Consider the following 27,392-nt stretch of genomic DNA (forward strand, 5'->3'; position numbering starts at 1 on the left):
CAATTGGAGTTTGCAAGACCAAGAAACGACAAATGTATAGAATCCAGGCTCCCAGCACAAAAAAAACAGAAATATCATTCTTTTTTCAAAGTATACAAGAATTGGTCCTTTCCGGAGCAGTAGAAGAAGTTCCAGCCCCAGAAATAAGTTTTCGACTGTTCACGGTAGAAAAAGCGTCATGAGGGTTTCGTACAATACTAGATTTAAGAATATTGAATGTAAGTATGGAAAAGAGAAAATTCTACATGGAGACTCTGGATTCAATTATTCTAGGAACAAGGAAAAGAGATTATTTAATCTCAGTAGATTTGAAGGATGCTTACTTTCCTGTTCCAATAAGAGAATCAGACAGAAAGTACCTAAGGTTTTGTGTGAAAGGAACACCACCTCAATTTACTTGCCTGGCTTTCGGCCTCACGTAATCACCGAGAATATTAACAAAAGTGCTAATGACATTAATTGCTCATCTCAGGAAGAGGATAAAGATTTTGGCATATCTCGACTACCTCCTCATCACAGGGTCCTTAAGAGTCATTAGCATCAGACGCTACAGTGGTTATAGAAATATTACAAAATCATGGATGGTTGATAAATTGGAAAAAGAGCCAACTTCAGCCATCCCAAGTGATTCAATTTCTTGGTGTAATGATAGAGCAGAATTCAGTCTGTCAGAAGACCGTTGTTTAAAATTTCAACAACTAATCGCTATCATTCAAACAAAGAAGTGGGTTCCACTAAGAACAGCAGTAAGCCTTCTAGGCATGTCATCCACTATCAAGATTATTCCTTGGGCCAAATGGAGGATGAGAGTGTTTCAATGGAGTCTGCTCAAGTATGCAGGATATCAAATGGCTCAAAGTTACTTTGTGACCATCCCTATAGAGGCAAAAAATTCCCTAAACTGGTAAGAGCACAGTCTTCTGAAAGAAAGATTCTCTTCCCTGGAAAATCCTCAATTGTCATCACCACAGATGCAAGTGCAATAGGTTGGGGAGCTCACCTCCAGAACAAAACTTGTCAAGTGGCCTGGTCCATTCGAGAAAGCAAATTTTTCTCCAATCAAAGAGAATTAAGAGCAGTATGGCTAGCAATTTGTTTCTTCAAGAATCAGATATCAAGGTTCTCATGTAAAAAATTACCACAGTGACATATATAAACAAACAAGGAGGCACAAAGAGAATCAGAAGGCAGAATTTCTGTGCAGGAAAGTAATTTGCCCAGGAGAACGGGAGCTGCAGACTTATTTATTTCAGTTGATAGTCCAGAGGTTCGGAAGACCAGAGATCGATTTATAATGGCAACCAGCACCAACAAGAAAATGAATATGTACTTTTCCAGGTACCAGATGCAAGGGTCATACGGGATAGATGCATTGTCCCAGAAGTGGGATTTCAGACTGGTGTACATAATCCCACCTTTTCCGCTGATATCCGGAGTCTTGAAGATTCAGGCAGAGAAGGTACTAGCAATAGTTGTTCTGCCATATTTGCCCAGGAGGTCGTGGTTCCCAATGGAACATGGTGCTGGAAGAGCCTTTGACCTTACCAATATCGCCTTACATGTTGAGCCAGGGTCCTCTATTCTACCAGGAACCTTAAAAGCTGGCTTTAACGGCATGGAAATTGAGGCAATTATTTAGAAGTAAAGGACTGTCTGTGTTCGTAGTGGACCTTCTTCAAGCAAAGAAGAAGGTTACATAAGAAATTTATTAAATTTGGAGAATTTTCTTGACTGGTGCAAGGATAAGTGTGACATCTTATTTAAAGATCTCAGATGTTCTACAGTTTTTAGGCGATGGCTACAAGAAGGGTTTGGCCAGCACAACGCTAAAAGTACACATTTCGGCCTTAAGTATTCTACTGGATAAAAAGTTGGCAGAAAATAAGTTACTTTGTAGACTTTGTCAAGCTATTAAGAGGGCAAGATCCAAGGAAAAAATCTACTGTTCCTCAATGTGATCTAAATTTAGTTCTTAATACTCTTATGCGTCCACCTTTTGAACCACTGGATAGGGTTAAATTACAATTCTTAACCTGGAAAGTTATGTTTTTAGTGTCCATCACATCTGCGAGAAGAATTGGAGAGATAAAGGCACTTTGGGCACACAATCCTTACCTGAAGAGCTTGAAGACCGTATAGTCCTCCAGACTAACCCATCTTTTTTACCAAAGTGGTTTCTGCATTTAATATAAATAGAGAGATCATCTTACCTTCTTTTTATTCAAATCCATCAAGTAAAAAGGAACAAGACTTAAATACGTTGGATGTAGTAAGAGCAGTGTCTATTTGAGCAGAGTCAAAACATTTAGACATTCTGATACAGTTTGTTATTCCATCAGGCATAAGAAAAGGTTTCATGCCTTCAAAGCCAACTGTCCAGATGGGTTAAAGAAACTATTACAAAAAAGTTGGATGTCAGCTACCAGGAATAGTAAGGGCACACTCTGCAAGGGCAATGGAGGTTGCTTGGGCTAAGGAAGCAAGAGTATCCATGAAGGATATTTGTGAAGCAGCAACTTGGTCTTCTATTCATATGTTTGCCAAACACTATGAATTGGACGTGACTAGAGAACAGTTCGGAAGACCGGTTCTCAATCGGGTCAAGTCTTAAGGTATTGTATTATCCTCCCTCATATATGCTTTGGTATGTCCCATTGTAAGTCTGCCATGAAGTAGGAAGGAGAAAATAACGGATTATACTCACAATAATTTCTTTTCTTCGGAATACTTAATGGCAGCCCATATATATCCCTCCCTGTGCCAGTCTTTGAATCTCTCCGCTGGATCATAGCGAATGAAAAAACAGAGGGTGAGCAGGGGGAGAGAGCAGATATACCATGATGAGGAGCAAGGAGAGGATCCTAGCATCATAGATGAAAAAAACTACCTGTCTACAGCCTGGGAGATAAGGGGTTAACCCACTGTAAGTCTGCCATGAAGTTTTCTGAAGAAAAGGGAATTATCGTGAGTATAATCCGTTATTTTTTTTCCCTGTGGTCTTCATTCCAGGGATCCGGAGTGTGGAAGCGGATTTCCTGAGCAGAAGTCATTTGTTGGCAGAGGAGTGGTCCCTAACTCAAGAAGTAATTCAGGACTTGGTGGATTGTACTGCCTCCTGGCACTATTGTAAGGTATTCCTGCTCTGTTCCACTATCAGGGATCCCAGGGCCTGGGCAGTGTACTATGACAGTGCCTTGGAATTTTAATCTGACTTCTGTGATCACAGGGTCTGAATAATATATATTTTGATAAGGATCAAAAAGGTTTGAGATCACCTGAAGGATAAAAAAGGGGCAGACTAGATGGGCCAAATGGTTCTTATCTGCCGTCAAATTATATGTTTCTATGTGTCAACACCTGAAAGTTCACATTTTCCATTTTAAGTTGTCACGGGTGCTGGATTTTTTCCAGGATGGTCTTACAGCAGGACTGAGTTTTAAGTGCTAAAGGTGAATGTCTCAGCTCTGTATTTATTTTTAGGAGCGATTTTTAGGTGCAATCTTCTTTCTTTTCCTTTTTTTATCTTGTGGGGCGTGGTTCATATCAGGCCGCTCTACCCTAAACCTGTGGCTCAGTGGAATTTGTCATTGGTTCTCTCTGTACTCCAGCGGGCTCAGTTTGCCCCTTTTTGGAGTCAGTGGACCTATAGTTTCTTACGTGGAAACTTCCCTTTCTTCTGGCAATTGCCTTCGCCAGGAGAGTTTCGGAATTAGGGGCTTTGTTGTGCATGCCTCTGTTCCTTATCTTTCACATTGATAGGGCAGTTCTTCGGGCGGTGCCCTCTTTTTTTTTTTTTCTGAAGTTTGTCTCGGATTTTCATGTTAATCAGGAAATGGTTCCAGTTTTCTCTCTGGAGGCTAAGAACTGGGATAAACTTTTACATGTAGATGTGGTTTGGACCCTTCGGTTGTACCTCTCTCGCGTTTCATCCTTTCGGTGGACTGATTTGTTGCTTGATCTCTACAATGCTATGCATGGTTGGTCGGCTTCTGAACAGACTGTTGCCCGTTGACTGTGGTCGGTTTTAATGTTTGCTTACACAAATGTTGGTAAACCAGTACTGGCCTGGATCAATGCCCGTTTGACGAGGGCTGTGTCGTCATCCTGGGCCGTGTGTCACAGGGCGTTCCTAGTGGCCTCTTTTCTAGTTAAACAAAGTCTTCTGGGATGCAGAAGGGGATGAGCCTATATTTTAAAGAGACAGCATAGGTAACCTGGCTCCTCCGGACCCGCTGAGTCCATCCTGGTGGCATAGCTAAATATGGGATGTATAGAAAGGAATCCGAACAGTAAGTTTTTTCAAATTCCCCTTTTTTTATTGTAAGTATAATCCGCTGTTTTTACTATCTGACATGCAATGGGAGCCAGGGTGTGTACCTTTTTTAGCGTTAATGCACTCACTGTAGTGCTGGGACATGCTTTAGAGGACTAACTACAACCACTGTGCAAATGTTGGGAATGGGGTAAGTATTGGGTGAGGAAAGCACGGAAGGTAGAATGATAGAATTTCAAGCGTCACTTGGGACAAGGCTTTATGGGTTCTTGTGGTTTATTCCCTCTAAGATCTGTTTGCATGCATTCTTCCTAGATTTTGCATTTTAGCTAGTTTAATATCAACATGTACAGATAGAGCCTTCCTCATCTAGCCCTGTAATAGGATTAAGTGAGCAATAGGATTACTCTGCTAATGCTCCTACTGTATTATTCTGTGTATTGTATTGCAGCTGCGAACAAATGGCCTTCTCTCACCATGGCTGTCCAGAGAGGACTGGCTGAGGAAGGCTCCATCTTTAGCACTAGTTATTACTGTGACCACAAGTTCATGTGATGGTATTCTTTCTTGACCAATTGTCATAAAATCTGCTGTTGACAAATTATAATTGTTTTACTGGTCTATTAAATAAAAAATTTACAACAAAAAACTGGGAAAACTTATTGACTCAAGTGGGACCATCACTCGAGTATAAGCTGAGGGGGGCTTTTTCAGCATAAAAAATGTTCTGAAAAAGTAGGCTTATACTCGAGTATATATGGTAACTTTTAAAAAGCAGTGTAGGAGATAAAACATTTTTAATGTAGACCTAATGTGCCTATATACTAATTCGATAAGGCCCTTTTTATTATGAGTATGACCCATTGGGTCGATATAGATTGCTTGAAAAGTGACTTGCCTCCAATTCCGATCCAAAGTCCACTTCGTGCATTGGATCAAATTCCGATATAATCATGGCTGTCAAACGGGTTTGTCTGATCCTGATGCCATGACTAGTTCTCATGAGATCTTGTTTTCCATTACTTGTAAATCACCGCTGTCTACATTGCTCCTTGTATGCACTGACTGCTTGATCTGCCTGCCTGTACCTTGGCTCCCACTCCTGGAGAAGCTTGTGAATATAGTTTAATTTTGCTTTTCAAATTAGGATTGTACTAGTGTGTTCTCTATTTACTGGTCGGATTATAAATTACTATTCACCTAAAGTTCTGTTTTCTTTCTAGTGACATAGATCTTGTTGTCTTTGGAAAGTGGGAGCATCCTCCTTTGCAGCTCTTGGAGCACGCACTACGCAAACATAATGTGGCAGAGCCTCAATCAATAAAAGTACTGGACAAAGCAGCGGTATGTTTGACTGGACCCCTTGCAAATATAATATAGCAAAGCATATATATTTAGTACAAGGTACTGTAGTTCCCGGCACCTTTGCTGACTTCTAAATGCTCTAGGTTTGTTGTGCAAATAGAATCCACTTATTGTCTGTGGTTTGGAAGGTTTCACCTGTGTATTTTTAAAGTATGACATTTTGTAGCACAGAAATTAAGTATGTCAAAAGATCTTTTACTCTATGTATTAATACACAGCCAACTGTAGACAGGTTTGTTGTAATTATCGCACACACCCAAAGTCATTGATAATCATGTCCCGAATGGGCTGTGTACTGGACTCCTCAATATTTGCACCTCTGAACTGACCTGGAATATGTGTGCACGTAGCAGTTTCTTTAATCTTCTCTATCTCTGCATGCATGTAGAGTGAAATCAATCATAGGACATCAACAGGTGACCATTGAAAATGACACTCCCCAAGATCAAGTCCCCTATGTGCACTGAAAGGTTTCTTTAATTCCGTTCCTTCTCCTCACAGGACACAGGTGACTCGCTCACTGCAATTGCTTGTATAAATGCAAATTTATTCCAATAATGACAAAAATTCCATAAAAACAGGTGCTAAAAAACAAGAGACTCCTTGGGCAAGTGGTGGTCTGGGTTACCTCCCTATCTGGATGGAAGGATCCCCCAGTAGCTGAAGATGACACAAAGCACCAGTCCACAAGCCTCCTAGGTGTCCCTCTCTCCTCCAACCAATTTATTTCGGGCTAAAAATGAGCCCTTTTTCAAGGTGTGAAGGCTGCATGTTCTTACCCGGTTTTTATACCGGTTCCTAATGCCACACTTCTAGGGCCATCATAAAAACATGAAAATACATGATCTTAAAAAGGTACCTAATAATAAAACATTAACAATCAAGAAATACATATACATTATTAATACAATCCAGGTAAAAATATACACGCTACATATTATAATTGCCCACATGTATTTACACTTTAAGATCCCACATTTCTAAAAAAGGGAGGTCCGGTGGTTCCAGCTCCACTCTGTTGGTGTCCATTTCGCAGGTGTAGCTTTGATTAAGGACTGTGTTACAGGCCACGCTACTCCCGGAAGCCGATCACCGTACTTCCGGGTCTTTGAGACGCATGACGTCGAGAGCGTTCTATTGTGCCCGACTTCCGGTTACTGTGGAACGCATAGGACTTCTGGTGACTGGTAGCGCTGATGTTTACAATCCCTGCGCTACTCTTTCATGTAATTGGTTCTACTATATGCCGTATACATGCAGACATTCATATTGTGGGCGGAAAGGGCAAACCACAAAAGAAACATAATTAGTATTACATACTGTATAAACATACCTACATAGAATGGCAATTATTACTGGCAATTGGTATAGATATCTATCATGGGTGAGCTCAAAGTGATAAGAAGGCAAAAATCCTGAGTCACGTATTATAGTCAATGGGTTATCTAGCACCATAACATATATAAATTATTTTTAATCACAGAAAGCATTTCAATTCGAACCCCACATTGAGTCCATTTGGTTAGTTGGTTTTTAAAGTATATATGGTGCGCATCTCTAATTGTGACAGTCTCTTGTCCCTATCATTGACCCGCCAATTCTCAGGGGCCAATTTGATCCCACAAAAATTAATGATGTGCTTGGTATCCCCACCATGCATCATCTTAAAATGTAGAGACACATTGTGGGATTCCAAGCCTTTCGTAATATTACGACAATGCTCAGCTAATCTGACTTTCAGTTGGCGTATTGTCTTACCTATGTATAATTTGTTACATGATCATTCTAGCAAATATACACAGAATTTGGTATTACACGTAATGAACTCTTCAATATCGTGCATATCATTATTGTGTGTTGCTCGATATTGGTGAACAACTTTCATAGTACCTTTTACGTGCTCGGCACATGGTACAAGTACCGCAGCGATAAAAACCTTTAGCTTTTATATAATTTAGAGGACTGGGTGTGTTAATTGCACTCCTAACTAGCTTGTTCTTCAGGTTCTGAGCTTTGCGGTAAATAAAGGTAGGTCTTTCTTTTACATATTTATTTAGTATGGGGTCATTTTTCAGTATCCCCCAATGTTTCTTGAAAATATGCTCGATCTGCTCTGATTAACTTGTGTATTTTGTCACAAAGCAGACCCCAAGATCTTTCTGGGTTCTGGGAATTACTTCTGTTCCTAAGTCTTCCCTTTGTATTATGGCCTGTGAGCCCATGGTCCTAGCTTTGTGTACCATTTCTCGATCGTATCCCTTCTGCATAAATTGTCTTCTTAAATTGTTGGCATGTTCTTGATAGGTCTTCAAATCTGTGCAGTTGCGGCTAATCCTATTAAATTGGCTGTTAGGTATGCTGCGTAACCAATTTTCATGGTGATTACTCTTAAAATCTGTAAAGGAGTTGCTATCTGTTGGGTTTTTCATAGTTTCTGGTCTTCACACAACCCTCCTCAATAAATGTGAAGATCCAGAAAATTTACTTAATTGCGACTAATTTGAAAGGAAAGTTGGATATTCAACTCATCACAAAAAGTATCAAGGGATAAGGTATCTCCCCTCCACACAAACAGGATATCATCAATGTATCGGCCATAGGTAACCAGACTGGCGCCCAGGTGGGGTTGGCTCCAGATGTTACTATCCTCCCACCATGCCATGAATAAATTGGCATGGTGGGAGGATAGTAACATCTGGAGCTAACCCCACCTGGGCGCCAGTCTGGTTACCCATCACCGATACATTGCATTATTTGCTAGAATGCTCATGTAACAAATTATACATAGGCAAGACAATACGCCAACTGAAAGTCAGATTAGCTGAGCATTGTTGTAATATTACGAAAGGCTTGGAATCCCACAGTGTGTCTCTACATTTTAAGAAGATGCATGGTGGGGATACCAAGCACATCATTAATTTTTGTGGGATCAAATTGGCCACTGAGAATTGGCGGGTCAACGAAAGGGACAAGAGATTGTCCCAATTAAAGATACGCACCATATATACTTTAAAAACCATCGAACCAAATGGACTCAATGTGGGGTTCAAATTGAAATGCTTTCTGTGATTAAAAATAATGTATATATGTTATGGTGTTAGATCACCCATTGACTATAATACGTGACTCAGGATTTTTGCCGCCTTATCACTTTATTTGAGCTCACCCATGATAGAAATCTATACCAATTGCCAGTAATAATTGCCATTCTATGTAGGTACGTTTATACAGTATGTAATAATACTAATTATGTTTCTTTTGTGGTTTGCCCTTTCCGCCCACAATATGAATGTCCGCATGTATACGGCATAAGCACGGAATATAGTGGAACCAATTACATGAAAGAGTAGCGGGGATTGTAAAAATCAGTGCTACCAGTCACCGGAAGTCCTATGCGTTCCACAGTAACCGGAAGTCGGGCGCAATAGAACGCTCTCAACTTCATGCGTCTCAAAGACCCGGAAGTACGGTGATCGGCTTCCGGGAGTAGCGTGGCCTGTAACACAGTCCTTAATCAAAGATACACCTGCGAAATGGACACTAACAAAGAGTGAAGCTGGAACCACCGGACCTCCCTTTTTTAGAAATGTGGGATCTTAAAGTGTAAATACATGTGGGCAATTATAATATGTAGCGTGTATATTTTTACCTGGATTGTATTAATAATGTATATGTATTTCTCCTTCATACTTCATGGCAGCCATTACATTGGGTTTATCCCCCTCTCTCTCCCAAATTAGACAGGTAGTTTTTTCTCCCTAGGATCCGACTCCTCCTCTTCCTTATCCTATATAACTGAGCACCTCCCCTCTGACCATAGTATTTTTTCCTGTCTCCTCTGTCTGTAAGCAGGTAGTTAGGTTAATATAGGTAGAGTATTAACCTGGCAGTGAGGGGATGGTGGTGCCTTACCCTATATTTGATCCGAGGCCGGCGGCATGGATCAGTGCTAAATTGATGGGTTGGCGGTGCCTATAACCCAGGCAGTGGCAGGACAGATTGGGTGGAACTCGTGCCCCAATAGTCTGTTTAAACTCACCAAGTTGGAGCCTGAGGAGCGGTCGCCAGGGCAGATATGGTGGAGTCCAGAGCACTTTGAGGCAGCGGCAGCATGTCCGGCGTGGTTACTGTACCCGGAGTCTGTTTGTAGCTGTCTGTGCAGCAGACGCCTGGAGGAAGTGACGCGCACTTCCGGCGCGCGGTCTGCGTCTCACAGGATGCCGGAAGTATCCGGCGTGTGTATACCCGGCGTCTGTTGGTTCTGTAGACGCCGGGGGGAAGCACACACTTCCGGCGCTTCAGCACGCGGCCTGCGTTCCACAGCAGGTCCGCGTGCGTTCCAGATACCGGAAGTATTGGTGTATATATAGCGCCTGGTCGGTGTAACAGGCGCTGCTGCAATTTTTCAGCTGGAGGTGAATACTAAAGCTGCATTATGGAAGATGCCTCTCCTAATATGAATGTACCGCTGCCCAGGTAAGTCCTCTTTGAGGACTGGTTATTTATGCTGAGGCTGGAGTTAGTTAGTCTATCTTTTTTCTTTCGTTTTAGTGTGTCTGTAATTGCAAAAAAGAAAACAGCTAAGAAGAAATTGGATAAAAATTGTCCGGAGTGTGACAAATCGTTTACGGGAGAAAATGTGTTATGTAAAAGTTGTCTTCAAAAGAAGGAAGCTTCTTCAGTTTCAAATCAGATATCGCAGCTTAGCGATTGGATGGAGAAAAATGTTGTCTCAAAGAAAGAGTATGCTAGTAACAAGAGGTCTAGGTCTCAGACCAGTTTGGATTTAGACGATGATTGTGGGTCAGTGGTGGCCGGTTCTGATGATGGTTCAGGTGGTTCCACTGCGGAGTCTGGAGAAGTTGTTGAAGACGAACGCCTGTTTGATCTGGGGTTGGTGGAAGTGGTACTAAAGAACCTCTATAAAACCTTGAATTATAAACAACCAGTTAAAACAGAGTTGGATACATTATTCGAGGACAGATCAAGGAAAGGCAGGTGCTTTCCTGTCCATAAGGTCGTTAAGGACATATTGACAAAAGAATGGAATAATGTAGACAAGCGAGTGGGGTCCTTTAAGAGAATCGATAAGACGTTTCCTATAGAGGACGAGGAGTTTCTGAAGTGGAGTAGCGTACCTAAAATAGACGCATCAGTTTCTGAAGTGACTACCCGTACGACTATTCCATTAGAGGATGGAGCGTCCTTGAGGGACCCTATGGAAAAAAGGATGGAGAGTGCTTTGAAACGATTGCACATATCTACATCAGTGTCAATGAAGTCTGGCGTAGACATAGCTTCCCTGTCCAGAGCATTACGAATATGGTGTGCAGCATTACAGGATGATCTGCAAGACAGAGCTTCTCTTGACCAGATGGGCAAAAGTCTGGCACAAATCCAGATGGCTGTGGACTATGTCTGTGAGGCTTCATTAGACATGTTGGACTTCTCAGCCAAATCCCTGACATCAGGGGTAGTAAGAACAAGATAGGAAAGAAAGTACTCTCTCTTTGTGGGGGCACGCTTTTTGTTAAATTTAAAACTTAGCTTTTAATTATTATTAGATAAGAAAAAGTAATGTCACAAAACTACATAACAGACAACACAACGAAGAACATATACGTGCAAATTTGCACAGTTTAACCTTTCTAAATAAGTGATACGATGTCACTAAAAGTTTAACAACACGCGAAAAATATATAGGAAAAAGTACTATATCCAAAGCAGGGGTAGTAGCCAGAAGGGCACTTTGGTTAAAATCATGGTCGGCAGATTCACATTCTAAAAATAAGCTTGCTACACTTCTGTATGAAGGAACCTTTCTTTTCGGAAGTTAACTCGACCAAATGATTCAAAGGATGTCGGGTGGTAAATCCGTAAGATTACCCCAGGATAGGAGGGGTAGGTTTAATTCCTATTCCAAAAGGCAGTCGTATAGACAGGCCAGATCATATAGGCCAGGTAGGCCATTTCGTGATAAGTACGCCTCAGGTACGTCGTGGGCATTTTTTCGCCAGTACATTAAGAAAAGAGGCAAAAGTTCTGGCACAACTCAAAAGCAGTGACGCCAGAAGTCCCATAGAGCAAATCCCGGTAGCAGGAAGACTCCTGGAATTTGCTCACATCTGGGAACAAAACATCTCAGACAAGTGGGTACTAGAGATAGTATCCCAAGGATACCAGTTAGAATTTCTGTCAAAGCCAAGGTTGGCAAGATTTTTAAGTTCCAAACTTCCTCTGTCAGAAACCGAAAAGGAAGTTTTGAAATCAAGTGTGCAGGATCTAATCGACACAAGCGGTCGAAGAAGTCCCTTTAAAGGAAAGAGGGCTAGGATATTACTCCCGGTTGTTTGTCATAAGCAAAGTTTCAGGCGGGTTCAGGACTATCCTCGATTTAAGGAGTCTGAACGACCGTCTAAGAAAGAAACAATTTCACATGGAAACAACCAAATCGATCTTGATGGGGATCAGAAAAAACGATTACCTAGTAGCTATTGACTTAAAAGATGCGTACTTTCACATCCCCATCTTTCCAAACGACAGAAGATACCTGAGGTTTGCCATAAAATAAAAACATTTCCAGTTTACATGCCTGCCGTTCGGTCTAACTTCATCTCCCCGAATCTTCACAAAGGTTCTAGTGGTGTTGATAGAAAGGTTAAGAAGGCAGAAGATTATGGTGTGGGCATACCTAGACGACATCTTGATAGCAGCGCAATCCGAAGAGGAAAGCGTAATAGCAAGAGATTATACCATCAAGTTCCTCCAAAAGCACGGTTGGATGATCAATTGGGAGAAGAGTCGTCTCATCCCTTCAAGAAAAATCCAATTCCTAGGCGTACTAGTGGACACAGTCTCTTTCCAGATAGCTCTCAGAAAGAAGATGCGAGAAAATTCAGCAGTTAATTTCACTCATTCACGGCGATCCTCGCTTGCCCTTAAGAACTGCAATGAGTCTGCTGGGGATGATGGCCTCAGCGGTAGAGGTCACTCCATGGGCAAGATGGAGGATGAGGCCATTACAATGGTTCCTTCTAAGGTTCTCAAGAAATCATACATCGTTGGATCAAATAATAAGGATCCCAAACGCAGTAGAAAAATCTCTAGAATGGTGGAGCTACGATCGGTTGAGAGAAAGAAGGTGGTCGCTAGAAAGCCCATCATTTGTAGTAATAACTACAGATGCCAGCGCCTCCGGTTGGGGGGCACATGGGATGGAAAGGTCGTGCCAAGGGAGGTGGTCGATACAAGAAAAGGATTGGTCATCAAACCACAGAGTTGAGAGCGGTGTGGCAGGCTATAAAGTTCTTCGCAGGGATCGCATGTTCGAGTATTCTCAGACAACGTCACGACAGTCTCCTATATCAACCGTCAAGGGGGCACAAGAAGTCGGGTGTTGTTGGAGGAAGTAGAAAACATAATGGGGCAGATGTATTAAGCCTTAACAAGAGATAAATTCAAGTGTGATAAGGAGAGATAAACGTCCAGCCAATCAGCTCCTTACTGACTTTTTTCAAACACTGCCTGTAACTTGGCAGTTAGCAGGTAATTGGCTGGACGTTTATCTCTCCTTATCACCTTTGGATTTATCTCTTGTTAAGGCTTAATACATCTGCCCCATAGTCATGGGCCGAAGTAAATCTCCAGTCTATCTCGGCATTGCACATTCCAGGAGAAGAAAATCAAATTGCAGACTTGAGTCGCAGTACATTGATTCCAGGCGAATGGGAACTAAAGCAGTGAGTTTTTCAGCTTATAATGGAACACTTCGGCATGCCAGAAATAGATCTCATGGCGACGTCTCTCAACAAAAAAGTTCCCCGGTTTTTCTCCAGGTACCCAGCACACGGGTCATGCGGAGTCGATGCCCTGTCTCAAAGGTGGGGTTATGCTCTAGCCTACGTTTTTCCACCGTTCTCCCTCATTCACAGGGTACTGTGGAAGATCAGGTCGGAGAAGTGTCAGGTGATAATAGTCCTACCGTTGTGGGCCAGAAGGGCTTGGTTCCCGATGTTGGAGGCCATGGCAGTGGCGGGGCCTCTGTTTCTGCCAGTTTCACCAGATCTTCTGTCGCAGGGGCCAATCAGGTGTCAAGATCCGCAGAAGTTATCATTGACGGCGTGGAAATTGAGAGGCAGCAGTTGAGAGAGAAGCATTTATCGCCAGAGGTGATAGAAATACTCCTTCAGGCTAGGAAGAAGGTTTCCTCTGCCATCTACTATAGAGTCTGGAGAATATTTGCGAAGTAGTCCGAGGACAGATTTCAATTTCCAAAGGCGACCATATCTTATGTGCTGCAATTCCTGTGTGACGGGTTCAACAAGGGCCTGGCAGTGGCTACATTGAAGGTGCACATATCAGCATTAAGTGTGTTATTAGACCGAAGGCTGGCAGATCATAGTCTGATAAAGAGATTCTGTCAGGCTGTCAAGAGGATTCGTCCAAGGATTCGTTCTATGGTTCCTCAATGGGATCTTAATTTGGTTCTGAATGGACTCATGTCAGCACCATTTGAGCCATTGGATAGAGCAAGTCTGAAATTTATGACATGGAAAGTGGCCTTCCTGGTGGCGATCACCTCAGCCAGAAGGGTTGGTGAACTTCAAGCGCTGTGCATACGAGATCAGTATCTGAAGATTTTTCCAGACAAAGTGGTCTTGAAAACGAAAAATACTTTTTTGCCAAAAGTAATATCCTCTTTTCATTTGAATCAAGAGATTATATTGCCTTGTTTCTTTCCAAATCCTTCAAATAAAAAAGAAGAGAATTTACATACTTTAGATGTGGTTAGAGCCATAAAAATTTATCTGGACAGGTCTGCAGCTTTCAGACAGTCAGAGAATTTGTTTGTGATCCCGCAAGGTGCGAAGAAAGGATTCGTTCCGACTAAACAAACTATTTCAAGGTGGCTTAAAGATGTTATTTCCTTTACCTACAAAAAAGTAGGACGTCCAGTCCCTGAGGGTATTAAGGCACACTCAACAAGGGCAATGGCGGTGTCATGGGCGAGAGAGGTGAATGTGTCAGCCAGAGAGATATGTCAAGCAGCTACTTGGTCATCTCTACACACGTTTTCTAAGCATTATGCCCTGGATGTGGCAGAAGCACGGTTTGGTGGTGAAGTCCTAAGACAAGCGTTGGCTTGAGGTATTGTATAACCCTCCCTACTGCTTTGGTACATCCCAATGTAATGGCTGCCATGAAGTATGAAGGAGAAAGCAAGGATTATACTTACGATAATACCTTTTCTTCGGAATACTTCATGGCAGCCTATATTTTTTAGCCCTCCCTGTTTCTGTTTTTTCCCTAGGATCGGGGCGGAGACATTCAAAAGACTATGGTCAGAGGGGAGGTGCTCAGTTATATAGGATAAGGAAGAGGAGTCGTTGGATCCTAGGGAGAAAAAACTACCTGTCTAATTGGGAGAGAGAGGGGGATAAACCCAATGTAATGGCTGCCATGAAGTATTCCGAAGAAAAGGTATTATCGTAAGTATAATCCTTGCTTTTCTTGATTGTTAATGTTTTATTAGGTACCTTTTTAAGATCATGTATTTCCATGTTTTTATGATGGCCCTAGAAGTGTGGCATTAGGAACTGGTATAAAAACCGGGTAAGAACATGCAGCCTTCACACCTTGAAAAAGGGCTAATTTTTAGCCCGAAACGCGTTGGTTGGAGGGGAGAGGGACACCTAGGAGGCTTGTGGACTGGTGCTGTGTGTCACCTCCCTATCTGGATGGAAGGATCCCCCCTGTAGCTGAAGATAACCCAGATTACCACTTGCCCAAGGAGTCTCTTGTTTTTTTAGCACCTGTTTTTATGGAATTTGTCATTATTGGAATACATTTGCATTTATACAAGCAATTGGAGTGAGCGAGTCACCTGTGTCCTGTGAGGAGAAGGAACGGAATTAAAGAAACCTTTCAGTGCACATAGGGGACTTGATCTTGGTGAGTGTCATTTTCAATGGTCACCTGTTGATGTCCTATGATTGATTTCACTCTACATGCATGCAGAGATAGAGAAGATTAAAGAAACTGCTACGTGCACATAGGGCACATATTCCAGGTCAGTTCAGAGGGGTTAGTGGGAACGACCAGACAGAACAGGTGCAAATATTGAGGAGTCCAGTACACAGCCCATTTGGGACTCAGTACACCATCTGTCAGAAGGGGGATTACAGCGCCCTAGGATCACACTTTGTTTTTGTATATTGGTATAGGATTGTGGGAGTCTCAGAGTGATCTTGGGCAGCAGTAATTCAGGTGCTGTCATTACTTTCTCATTTCTTTCGATCAATGATCATGTAAAGCAAAAATGCACTACCTGTTCTAAATTAATTGGCTACATTTAAACATTGCACTTATTCGTAGTCACAATGAAAGGTTGCGTTACTTAAATAAGTAAAATACTGACTATAAGTGGAAATGATATTGAAGCATTGATAGTGGATCCCTATGGGGATAGAAGTGTGTAAAATACTAAATTGCCGTGCCCCTCTACCAGATTATTTCCTCACCTCTGCCACAACCTAATAGCACTTGGCAACCACCTACTCTGCCACTGTACTCTGGCTCCTGCTACTTTAGTAGTGCTATCAAATAGATGCAATACTTCTAGCTCTAAGAAAATGACTGCACACCCAGTGACATTAGATTTTAGTGTGTCCCAATGTAGACATTAAGGTTTGGGTTTGTAATCTTTCTTTAAAGTCCCAGACTGGTTCGGATTCTGGTAATGAAAATTAGAACTTTCTGAAAAATGAAAACGAAATGTTTGGTGGCAGCCAATATAATACATTTTGACTTTGGTTTTGAAGAAAAAAAAGATTACGTAAATGTATGAATAAGGCATGAATAAATCCGTGATAAAAAAAATAATAATAAAAAACCTTTCTATAGGTTCACTCTTAACATAACTTACCTAGTGAGAAAAAGGGGCTCTAATTGTATAGTAATGCATGAGTTTTTATCCCTTCTTTTGGTACTTGTTTAGTTTTACGGCGGCAGCACGCGCACACTCTAGCTATGAATCTTGGCAGCTTGCCAGACTGCTTTAAGCTACGTTATCAGTGTAGCGCTGCCTTACTCCTGTAATCTACGTTCTCAGCGTCCTACGCTGACTCCACGGCAGCCCAGTGCTGACAGGTCATTGTGGCACTTGTAGTTCCACAGAGAAATAGACAGCCAGCGTAGCGCAGCAGCACTTTTCTAAGCTACGTTATCAGCGTAGCGCGGCCGCAGCACTACGCAAAGCTACGTTATCAGTGTAGCTGCCTTACTTGAACTATTTCTCTGTGGAACTACAAGTGCCACAATGACGGGTCAGCGTAGTGACTCCGCGGCAGCTCAGTGCTGACAGGTTCCTACATTATCAGCGTAGCAGCCTTACTTGTGTAGTTTCACAGCGCCAGTTTGAACTACGTTAGCGTAGTGACTGTGAGGCAGCCCAGCGTCTAACTTTTAGTCTGGTATAGGGGGTGCAATGTGCAAAACACTAATTAAACCTGTTAACAATGACCCTAGTCGACGTAACAGCTGTCGACCTTGCTTATTCCACCATCCACGCCATCCCGAAGCGTGGCAACCTTTTCATACCCCCACTATCCACGTCGGCGTGGAGTTGATTTTATATACTGTGGCGAGCGCAGCGAGGAATACATGTGAAGTTATCTGTGCCTGCCACATTATATAATAACTCCACGCCGACGTGGATAGTGGGGTATGAAAAGGTCCGGAGGACGCGGGGCTCACCACGCTTCGGGATGGTGGGGTTATTTCAGGAACACATTAACACCTGCCATATCATACACCAGAGACCGTAATGACGACATAACTGGTTTTTAGTGAAAGATAAATAAGTTGAATGAGGAAAAAATTGATTACATAACAATACAATTAATTTGAAGAACAATAAAAGACACAAAAAAGAAGAAAATCTAGTAAAGTCATTATTCGGGAACTGCAGTGCTATCATTAGCACTTGAAGAGGAAGCAGCTGCTGACGTGGACGCTGTCGACTCAGGCTGTGCGGCATCGACTTTGACGGCCTGTGGGAGCAGGGTCAGCGTGTGCAGAATGCTCTTAAAGGGGTCCTCCGCGCCAAGAGTCTTCCTCCAGATAAACTCCTGGAGGTACGAGTCCAGGTGATGGCGCGCGGTCCCCCTTTGGCGCTTATTCTGCCACTTACAGGATCCTCACAGCCTCGGTCTGGTACACCCTCCAGCAGTCGTTGTAGATAGTGGTCCCCGGGAGCACGTGCCTCTCGGTGGCAGCCATGAGCGTGCTGGAATCCCGCCTATCGACTGCCATCAAACACTCTCCGGTCTGTCTCCTGAAGACCCAATGCTGGGGCAGCAGGCGTCCGACATTGGCCTTTCGACGGACAAAAAGATCATCGACCTCCACTATGGTGCCTGGGCCGCCAATCTTCTGCTGAGGCTGCGAAAGTAGGTCGACAGCGCAGGTCTCCCGCAGCAAATTGTTATACTGCACAGTGGTGGCCTGGGACAGAGAGATGGCGTTGGCAGATCCGCACACTGGTGAGCTCCTCAGCCCAGCAGAACACAAATCTTAGAAGGGTGACTAAGGTCAAGTGGCACCCTGTAAACCACTGTGCTGTCCTCAAACTGACCTTCTTGCCACAGGCCCTGATATGACAGCACCACATTCTCTCCCTAATAGAGAGCCTGCCATTGGGGCAGGTCTGGGTCTCGGGCAGGAAATGTTGCCCCTGCAGAAAAGACACTGCCTCCTCCTCTCTCGGAGTCAGAGTAAATAGTCAGCCTCTCTGCAGCCATTTGTTTGATATGTCTGCCTCTCACAAAATACAACAGTTCACTGTTTACCGCTTAATCTATACCAGCTGACTGACTATGCTAACCTCTGACTACGCTCCGCACATACCGCTCAATCTACAAGCTGACTGACTTCGTTGCAAGAACTAGACGCTGTTTCTGACAGTGAAGTTAATTCTGACTAGAAAGACACTTAGACGCTTTTCAGTAAGTACGATGACTACGCTACTCGCGTAAACAGTACTGCCTACGCTGACTACACTACGCTACTTCTCCGCTGCTGATAACGTAGATTACATATGTAAAACAGCTGGGGAGCTGCCAGAATTCAAACATGCGCTGCGCTGATAATGTAGCTGAGAGAAAGGCAGTTTGGCTAGCTGCCAAGATAGCTAGAGTGTGCGCGTGCTGCCGCCGTGAAACTAAAGTACCTTTTTTTTTTTTTTATAAATATGCTGTCAATTATTTAATTGACTTCATCTCCATAATTTTACATATATGAAATCTGTTTTGTACACTTAAGAGTAAGCAACCCCGTTTTAAAAGCAAGTGCTAATATCTGTTAGAATGTGTGGTACTCTTTACCTAGAAGGGCGCCCGTCGTGGTGATCGCGGGCAGTACATTAACGGCCGCGACGCGATGCCCGCGATCACCGCGATTTCCCATAGGGTTCAATGTTAAATTTTGTGCTGACCGCGATTTTACATTCAATGCTTCAATGGCCGCGATTTGGCCATAGGAATCAATGTTAAATGGGCTACAGAGCCCAAATAGGGGGGGGGGGGGGAATTAGAAGTGGATTGCGCTGCTGAAAAATAATTAATTAGAGATAACACACTGATTGGCTGAGAGAAGATAAATGAAATACTGGACACACTGTTAAATTGAAAATTTTATAAGAAAAAGTACATCAGTAAAATACATACATTAGATACATACAAAACGATTTATAAAATATATCTCGTAAAAAGAATCCCTAGATTTAGAATAATATATCAATAGCTTGTATATTAACAGCCTGCTTTACAGGTTAAGTAACCAGAGAATGTATGGAGGGTAATGGTTAGGATGGTAAATGATGGAAGGAGTCCGGTTTATAAACAGTCAAAAGATCAATGAGTTAGTGGATGTAAATCACAAGATTGTATTGCTCACCCTTGATGATAGGACTTACTGCTGTGCCAATAATAGGGGATATCCAGCGAGCGGTTATCGGTGTTAAAGGTTGATGGTTCCTTTTAATGCGACTTACACTCCTCTCGGCTTGTCGCCGGTGTAGCCTGCCTGTAGTCAGGTACGGATTCACCGCACTGACCACGGCGGTGAAGGAGTGTGTCGACTGAAGATGGAATAGTGCGCTCTGTCTGGATTTCCCGGCTCCCCTGATGTAGCGTGGAGAGCGGCTAGGTGAAGACAGCTGATTGCCGGCAGCGGGGGACGGAGAGCTGCACTTCAGCTGTATGGCAGGGTTGGCAGGTAGCGGTGAACCAGCGGGTGTGCTGGCGGGGAACAACTAGATGAAAACAGCTGATTGCCGGCAGCGGGGGACGGAGAGCTGCACTTCAGCTGTACGGCGGTGTGTCAGCGGGTATGCCGTTGCTGCGGTGCGCTTGTTCAGCGCGATGTACTTCAAAAGCCGGCAGCGTGTGGAAAGCTTCTCCTTGTATCAGGCAGGCTTGGAGGCTGGAAGTAGGACGGGTGGAACACCTAACCAGGTGTATAATTGACGTAATTATACACCTGGTTAGGTGTTCCACCCGTCCTAATTCCAGCCTCCAAGCCTGCCTGATACAAGGAGAAGCTTTCCACACGCTGCCGGCTTTTGAAGTACATCGCGCTGAACAAGCGCACCGCAGCAACGGCATACCCGCTGACACACCGCCGTACAGCTGAAGTGCAGCTCTCCGTCCCCCGCTGCCGGCAATCAGCTGTTTTCATCTAGTTGTTCCCCGCCAGCACACCCGCTGGTTCACCGCTACCTGCCAACCCTGCCATACAGCTGAAGTGCAGCTCTCCGTCCCCCGCTGCCGGCAATCAGCTGTCTTCACCTAGCCGCTCTCCACGCTACATCAGGGGAGCCGGGAAATCCAGACAGAGCGCACTATTCCATCTTCAGTCGACACACTCCTTCACCGCCGTGGTCAGTGCGGTGAATCCGTACCTGACTACAGGCAGGCTACACCGGCGACAAGCCGAGAGGAGTGTAAGTCGCATTAAAAGGAACCATCAACCTTTAACACCGATAACCGCTCGCTGGATATCCCCTATTATTGGCACAGCAGTAAGTCCTATCATCAAGGGTGAGCAATACAATCTTGTGATTTACATCCACTAACTCATTGATCTTTTGACTGTTTATAAACCGGACTCCTTCCATCATTTACCATCCTAACCATTACCCTCCATACATTCTCTGGTTACTTAACCTGTAAAGCAGGCTGTTAGGCTGTTAATATACAAGCTATTGATATATTATTCTAAATCTAGGGATTCTTTTTACGAGATATATTTTATAAATCGTTTTGTATGTATCTAATGTATGTATTTTACTGATGTACTTTTTCTTATAAAATTTTCAATTTATCAGTGTGTCCAGTATTTCATTTATCTTCTCTCAGCCAATCAGTGTGTTATCTCGAATTAATTATTTTTCAGCAGCGCAATCCACTTCTAATTCCCCCCCCCCCCCCCTTTTTGTATACTTTTTTGGTGAGTCGAGACGGGCTCACAGGAAGTGTATGCTGCAGCTGTGAAAACCCCATATATTATTTAAATAAAACTTTGAAAACTGCTAAGCGCCAGGAGGAGTGTCTCGGAGTGTTCTAACATATAGTCACTTCGATTCACATCCACCCCCCCCCCTTCTTACAGAGCCCAAATAGGCAATTTAACCCCTAAATGTCCCCCCAAATTTGTAACTCCACCCCACGATCCACGCCAACCCGAAGCGTGGCGAGCGGCGGCGGTACGCGTCCTCCGACCTTTTCATGCCCTACTATCCACGTCGGCGTGGAGGTGAGAATAGAATAGCGTGGCGAGCGCAGCGAGCCACCGAGCCCGAAGCGTGGCGAGCGGACGCGGATACCTTCACAGTTATACGCGTCCCCTCGCGGGCTTCACAGGTGTCCGTGGCGACGTGAAGGGATGCTCGGTGGCTCGCTGCGCTCGCCACACTATTCTATTCTCAACTCCACGCCAACGTGGATAGTAGGGCATGAAAAGGTCGGAGGACGCGGGCTCGCTGCGCTCGCAACGCTTCGGGTTGGCGTGGATCGTGGGGTGGCGTTAAAAATTTGGGGGGACATTTAAGGGTTAATTGTGCCTATTTGGGCTCTGTAGCCCATTTAACATTGATTCCTATGGTAAAATCGCGGGCATTGAGGCATTTTACATTAAAATCGCGGTCAATCATCCTTTTTAACATTGTTCCCTATGGGAAAATCGCGGTCATCGCGGGCAGCCGATTTTTATGTACCCGCGATGCCCGCGATTTTTTACCCCCGACGCCCGCGGAATCGCGGGCGCCCTTCCTAGGTAAAGAGTACCGAATGTGTATTATAGAAGCATATCATATCGAACTTTGAGAACCAAATATTTTAAAACTAATTCTGTATTTCAGATTTTTTTTCTCTAGAATTAATTTTTAACAATTAGAGCTTGCTTTTAATTTCTGCATTATAGCTGATACTGTGTAGTTTTCATACTGCTAAGTTTGTGGTTTCTCCACACAGAATCTCTAATGAAATAATTGGCTAGGTTTCATAAAGTGTTGCTTGTGCACATGCTAGGTGACTTGGAGTGGTTTGGAATCCTGAGAACAGTAAAGGCCATACATTAGGCCGACTTCCCCTGAGTTCCCCCGAGTTCCCCCGGGAGAGCTCACTGTTTAACACTTGAAGTGACATTTTTTTACTTGGGATTTATCCCATGTAGTTATTTCTGGGGCAGGAGAATAAAAGTCACTGGAAATATCTCCTTCGAAGACTACTGTAGTTGGGGAACAACACTGATTGCGCTTGACTCCAAATAATTGATAATGGTGAAATGATTATAATGATGTTTATATATGGAAAAATCATAATGGATAACATGTATGAGATCTTCAAACTATAGGACCAATACTCTATGGGAAAGGATTTAATCGAATCATACCAAACTAACAAAATAGATCGTGAGAACCCACATAAAAAGGTATCTTTGTAGGTTCACCAGTCGTGCTCAATCCTAGATTGCAAATGGACTGCGTACCGTGCTTACTGGAATAAAGAATTTTCACCTCATCAAGGTTTCTTTCACACCCATCAATCTGGCCCTCCCTTAGTATGCCTCCAGGGATCGATGTTGCATATATGAGAAAAGATACAAATATATGGTTCAGTTCGATGGTTCTATTTTCGTTAGCTATTCAAGGAGTTATGGGGCACCCTTTTTATAGCGTACCAAACTACCACCCTGTGCATGGGGTCCTGGAACAAAGTATGGCGTACCGTACTTACAGCACAACCAGCAATGATGTTCCTATCACGTTTTCTTTAGTGATGTTAAGTGGGTCCAGATCAATCACCTCACACATAGGGTAGTGTGTAAAATAAAAATAGGGACGGTATTAGGGTCATATAAAAAGTTTATTTGTCCATTTGAAATCATAAGCCGCCTTCATTTATGTCCTTTTTAGGTACAGATGTGAACACCGTATTCTAAATTGTTAAATTGGGTAATAGTGCACACTGCTCATCTATGATGACCCTTAAGTACTTAACTTCAGAATTCACTCCATTTAGCCTATAAGTAGCTTGTAAAGTAGTTCATTATGGGAACAAAAAATGAACATTTCCCAACGTTAAACCACATTTTTCACCTTTTCAGTTTGTTGCTTTCTCGTGTATTCACATCCTCTCCTGAGCTATTTTTCGACTTACTCAATTTCGAGTCCTGCTGCAATAATTGCAAACTTATGCTAGGGAAACAGATTCCTTGAAATTGTACAATGGTCACATGATCTGCTCACTATGTACCCAGTCAAAGGGAGATTGACAAATCCTTAGTGCACCAGGTTAAAAATCTCAAATGGCCAGCGGGGATTCGGATTGGAATCTCATTGAAAACAAGCTTAATCCGTTCTTGTGTCCACCCAGCATTACTCTGTCACTACCTATATCAGTAATGAATATTTTAAACAAGGTGGATCCCAATATGGGGGACCTTAACGCAGCTGGACTGTGCACAATTTACCACCACTCTCTGTGCCCAATTGTGCAACCAGTTTTTAATCCAATTTCCAAAATCTCATACCCCTAAATTACCTAGTTCCATTAATAACCATTTGAGGCACTGTGTCAAAAGTTTTGGTAAAACTAAGAAGTATTACATCAACAGATTTCCCCATGTTCACCTCCCCCCCCCCCCCCCCCCCCCTGCTGATTTTCTCATACAGTAGGAGCAAGTTTCATCTTTGCTCCTTTGGGCGGGGCTAGCCATGGCTAGCCATGGCTAATCTATTGTTCTCAACTGCAATACAAGCCATGGCCAAAGGAGCAAAGATGAAACTTGCTCCTACTGTACAAGCGAATTAATTTAGTTATTCTTGATCAGTTCTAAGACATTTTGGATACTATCTTATACCTTCTAATATTTTTGCCACAATAAATGTAAGGCTATTATTTTCCGGGTTTGTTTTGCTACATTCCATACTATGTTAGTCCTTTTGGTACTGTCCCCGAGTTTATGGATTAATTGAATATCAGATTAACGGTAGTGCTATAACAGAACCTAATAATTTCAGTACACTGGGGTGTATTTTGTCCTGGCCAGGAGATTTGTTACTATTTAGATCCTGTAATCTATTTGACTATTTCCTCACTCAAACGTACAGTTTGGGAGCAATCGAGCTGAGCCTTCAACCTGTGGGAGAACCTCTGAAGATTATTCCCTAGTAAATTCCGAAGCAAAAAAGTCATAGAAGAAAAAGAACGTGGAATTATTCAATTGACCCAGCTTATTTTTTAGTGGGACAGTATTTTATTTGATACAACTGTAGAATTTAGCCATCTTTATTGTGTTTTTACATTACTTATTACGTTCTTTATATGCGGCAAATGATTTAGGGGAGCACTCCCTAGAAAAAAAAAAAAACACCACTGAACTCAATGCGGCCGGCGAGGGAGTTAAAAATGGCAGGGATCAGCGAAAACAAGTGACCCTCGTCTTTAACCCCCACGTCGGCAGCTCACCTTATTCTACATTCTGGGGATTTTTTTTTTTTGCTTGACTTTCAAAGCCGCATTAACTTTAATAGGCATATTTGCACACCGTTTTGAAAGAACATAGCTGTGAGGTTGTTCAAAGCATCTTTAACTAACCACAGATCTTCTGTTGCTGTAGGCTTGCATAAATCCTGTCTCCGTGTAAACTTTTTTTTAAATTTATTTATTTATTTTTTTGAGGTGCTAATGCTGACTCTTCCTTCTAGGTGCCAATTATTAAACTGACAGACTTGGAGACAGATATCAAAGTGGATATCAGTTTTAATGTTAAAACTGGTGTAAAGGCTGCTCAGTTCATCAAGGATTGCATAAAGGTAAAATTTATTTTCAGTCCCAAGCCCCTCCTTTTTCTACCTCCCACCTTCTTTAGGTACAGTAGGGTTGAAGAAAATAGTTATATATGCCAGGGATGTTCTTTAACTGTTTTTGATTTGAATGAGTTTTAGATGTGTAATGCTGTGTGGCCTTAATATGATTGCTTACTTAGTGTCAAATTTGCCTTAAATAGTAGTTTTTGTTTTTTTTCCCCCTCCATAGGAGTACTCTTTGCTTCCTTATTTGATTTTAGTGTTGAAACAGTTTCTTCTTCAAAGAGATCTAAATGAAGTTTTTACTGGCGGTATTAGTTCTTACAGTCTCATTTTAATGGTAATAAGCTTCTTACAGGTAAGTGGGTGTGTGTTTTTTTTTTTTTTTTTTTTTTTTTTGGAAGTAGGTTGACTTAAAATGTATGTTGATCATGGCGATTACGAACCCTTTTTTTTTTTTTTCACCCCCCTTTTTTTTTTTTTTTTCCACCCCCCTTTTTTTTTATCAATCTTAAAATTCATTTAGCCTGAGTATTTTCTAGGTCAGGGATGGCCAAAGTATGTTGCACACATTTTCCAGACCAGCTAACGATTAGTGTAGCTTTTTATCATTTTTAACCATTGCCTGTCTTGAAAAACTTGATGGCTGTTTTATACTAAACTGTTGGCTGAGAATAGATTCAGGCAGATAACAAATCTGTTTTATGATTTATTTTTTATAGTGGAAGCTTTATTGTTGGCATAATTATAGTGCATGGTGATAGCACTGGAAACAAATGGCTAGATTTTTAATATGCAGCATTAACTAACATGGGCTTGTAGGTAATGCTGCATGATTTTTTATTTTTTTTTCCTCCCAAGATGATTTGCTTTTCTAACACTATATTGTGGAACTAAACCAGGTGTATCTGCAATATTCACATGTATGACACCAGACACCATTAATTGAAGTGGAAGGTGATAGCACACCAGCCAACCCATTCCGAACGGTCATAGCTGATTGGTTGGTGCGTTATCACCTTCTACTTTATTTCTTCTTCAGGCTTAATACCAGGCTGAGTTCTATCCCTTAGTTTAGGTTGCATCTAAGGAGTTCTAAAACCTATAATTATAATGTGATATCTTACATACCTAGTGCACTGTAAAATGGCAATTACTCCCCACAGCATTTTCCCCACTTAAACTGAATAAGAACTATCCGTTCAATTGATTAATATTTTAATAGTCCCATTTATCTATCTTCTTAGCCCAGAGAAGCCGGCATGTGTTTGAAAGGAGCCATGTTTAAAGGTGCCCATACACCACGGTACAATTACTTGGTGCAATGAGATGCATGCTACCTTAGCACAGCTCAAAAAGTATGTGCTGCACATACTTTTTGTACTAGATCTCATCTCATTGCATTGCAAAACCGATGCGCTCTAGCCCAAATTGTATACAATAATTGTACCGTGTATGGGCAACTTTTAGCGTCTTCTGAACACACAATTCACTGAACGTGTGTTTGGATCGCCTAAAAAACAAAGAAAAATAAAATTTTATATATATATATATATATATATATATATATATATATATAATATATATATATATATATATATATATATATATATATATATATATATATATATATATATATATATATATATGTGTATGTATGTATGTATCATGTATCTATGTATCATGTATCTACAATGGTTCCCTTTCAGGTCCCAAGCAGAAGAAGAGGCGGCACTCAAACGGACTTTTTAAATCATGTGAAAATTTGTATTAAGTCATAAATGTAAAAGCAGTTCGACGTTTCAAGACCAAAACAACTGTCTTTTCATCAGGTCCATACAATAATTACATCGTGCAAAATGTGGTCACACATTTGCACGATGTAATTATTGTATGGACCTGATGAAAAGACCGTTGTTTTGGTCTTGAAACGTCGTCGAAGTGCTTTTACATTTATGACTTAATACAAATTTTCACCTGATTTAAAACGCCCGTTTGAGTGCCGCCTCTTCTTCTGCTTGGGACCTGAAAGGGAACCGTTGTAGATACACATGCATTGTATACCTCATATGGAAGGCACCCCGGCATTACTACAGTGGTCCTGAGTGCCAATCCCCTCTCGCTATCTATATATATATATATATATATATATATATATATATATATATATATATATATATACCGTGTAGATTCGGCACTCTGGACAAATGATTTCACTGATGGCCCGGTGCACGCCAGATCCCATGGGAATAGACAGTGTAGATGTAGCAGCGGCGGCACTCCCAGCACTTCCAAATAAACGATGCGGACACAGCGTGACTGCTCAACGTTTTAATCGATTTTCGTCAGGAGGATAATACCTGAAACGTTGAGCAGTCACGCTGT

The 27,392-nt window shown here is 42.3% G+C and overlaps 1 protein-coding gene across 5 annotated transcripts in view; it reads left to right on the forward strand.

The window, feature by feature from the left end:
• Positions 1 to 27,392, forward strand: part of LOC146080744 (terminal nucleotidyltransferase 4A-like) — a 226,005-nt gene that overhangs the window by 96,163 nt on the left and 102,450 nt on the right. For all 5 annotated transcript variants that reach the window (XM_083188358.1, XM_083188357.1, XM_083188361.1 and 2 more), the window contains 3 exons: positions 5,497 to 5,617; positions 24,906 to 25,013; positions 25,237 to 25,365. In XM_083188358.1, coding sequence (XP_083044484.1) covers positions 5,497 to 5,617; positions 24,906 to 25,013; positions 25,237 to 25,365 — 358 coding nt within the window. The remainder of the gene's footprint in view (positions 1 to 5,496; positions 5,618 to 24,905; positions 25,014 to 25,236; positions 25,366 to 27,392) is intronic.

This window comes from Crinia signifera, chromosome 5 (assembly GCF_055691185.1).
Source record: "Crinia signifera chromosome 5, ASM5569118v1, whole genome shotgun sequence".
In the NCBI taxonomy this organism is placed as follows: domain Eukaryota; kingdom Metazoa; phylum Chordata; class Amphibia; order Anura; family Myobatrachidae; genus Crinia; species Crinia signifera.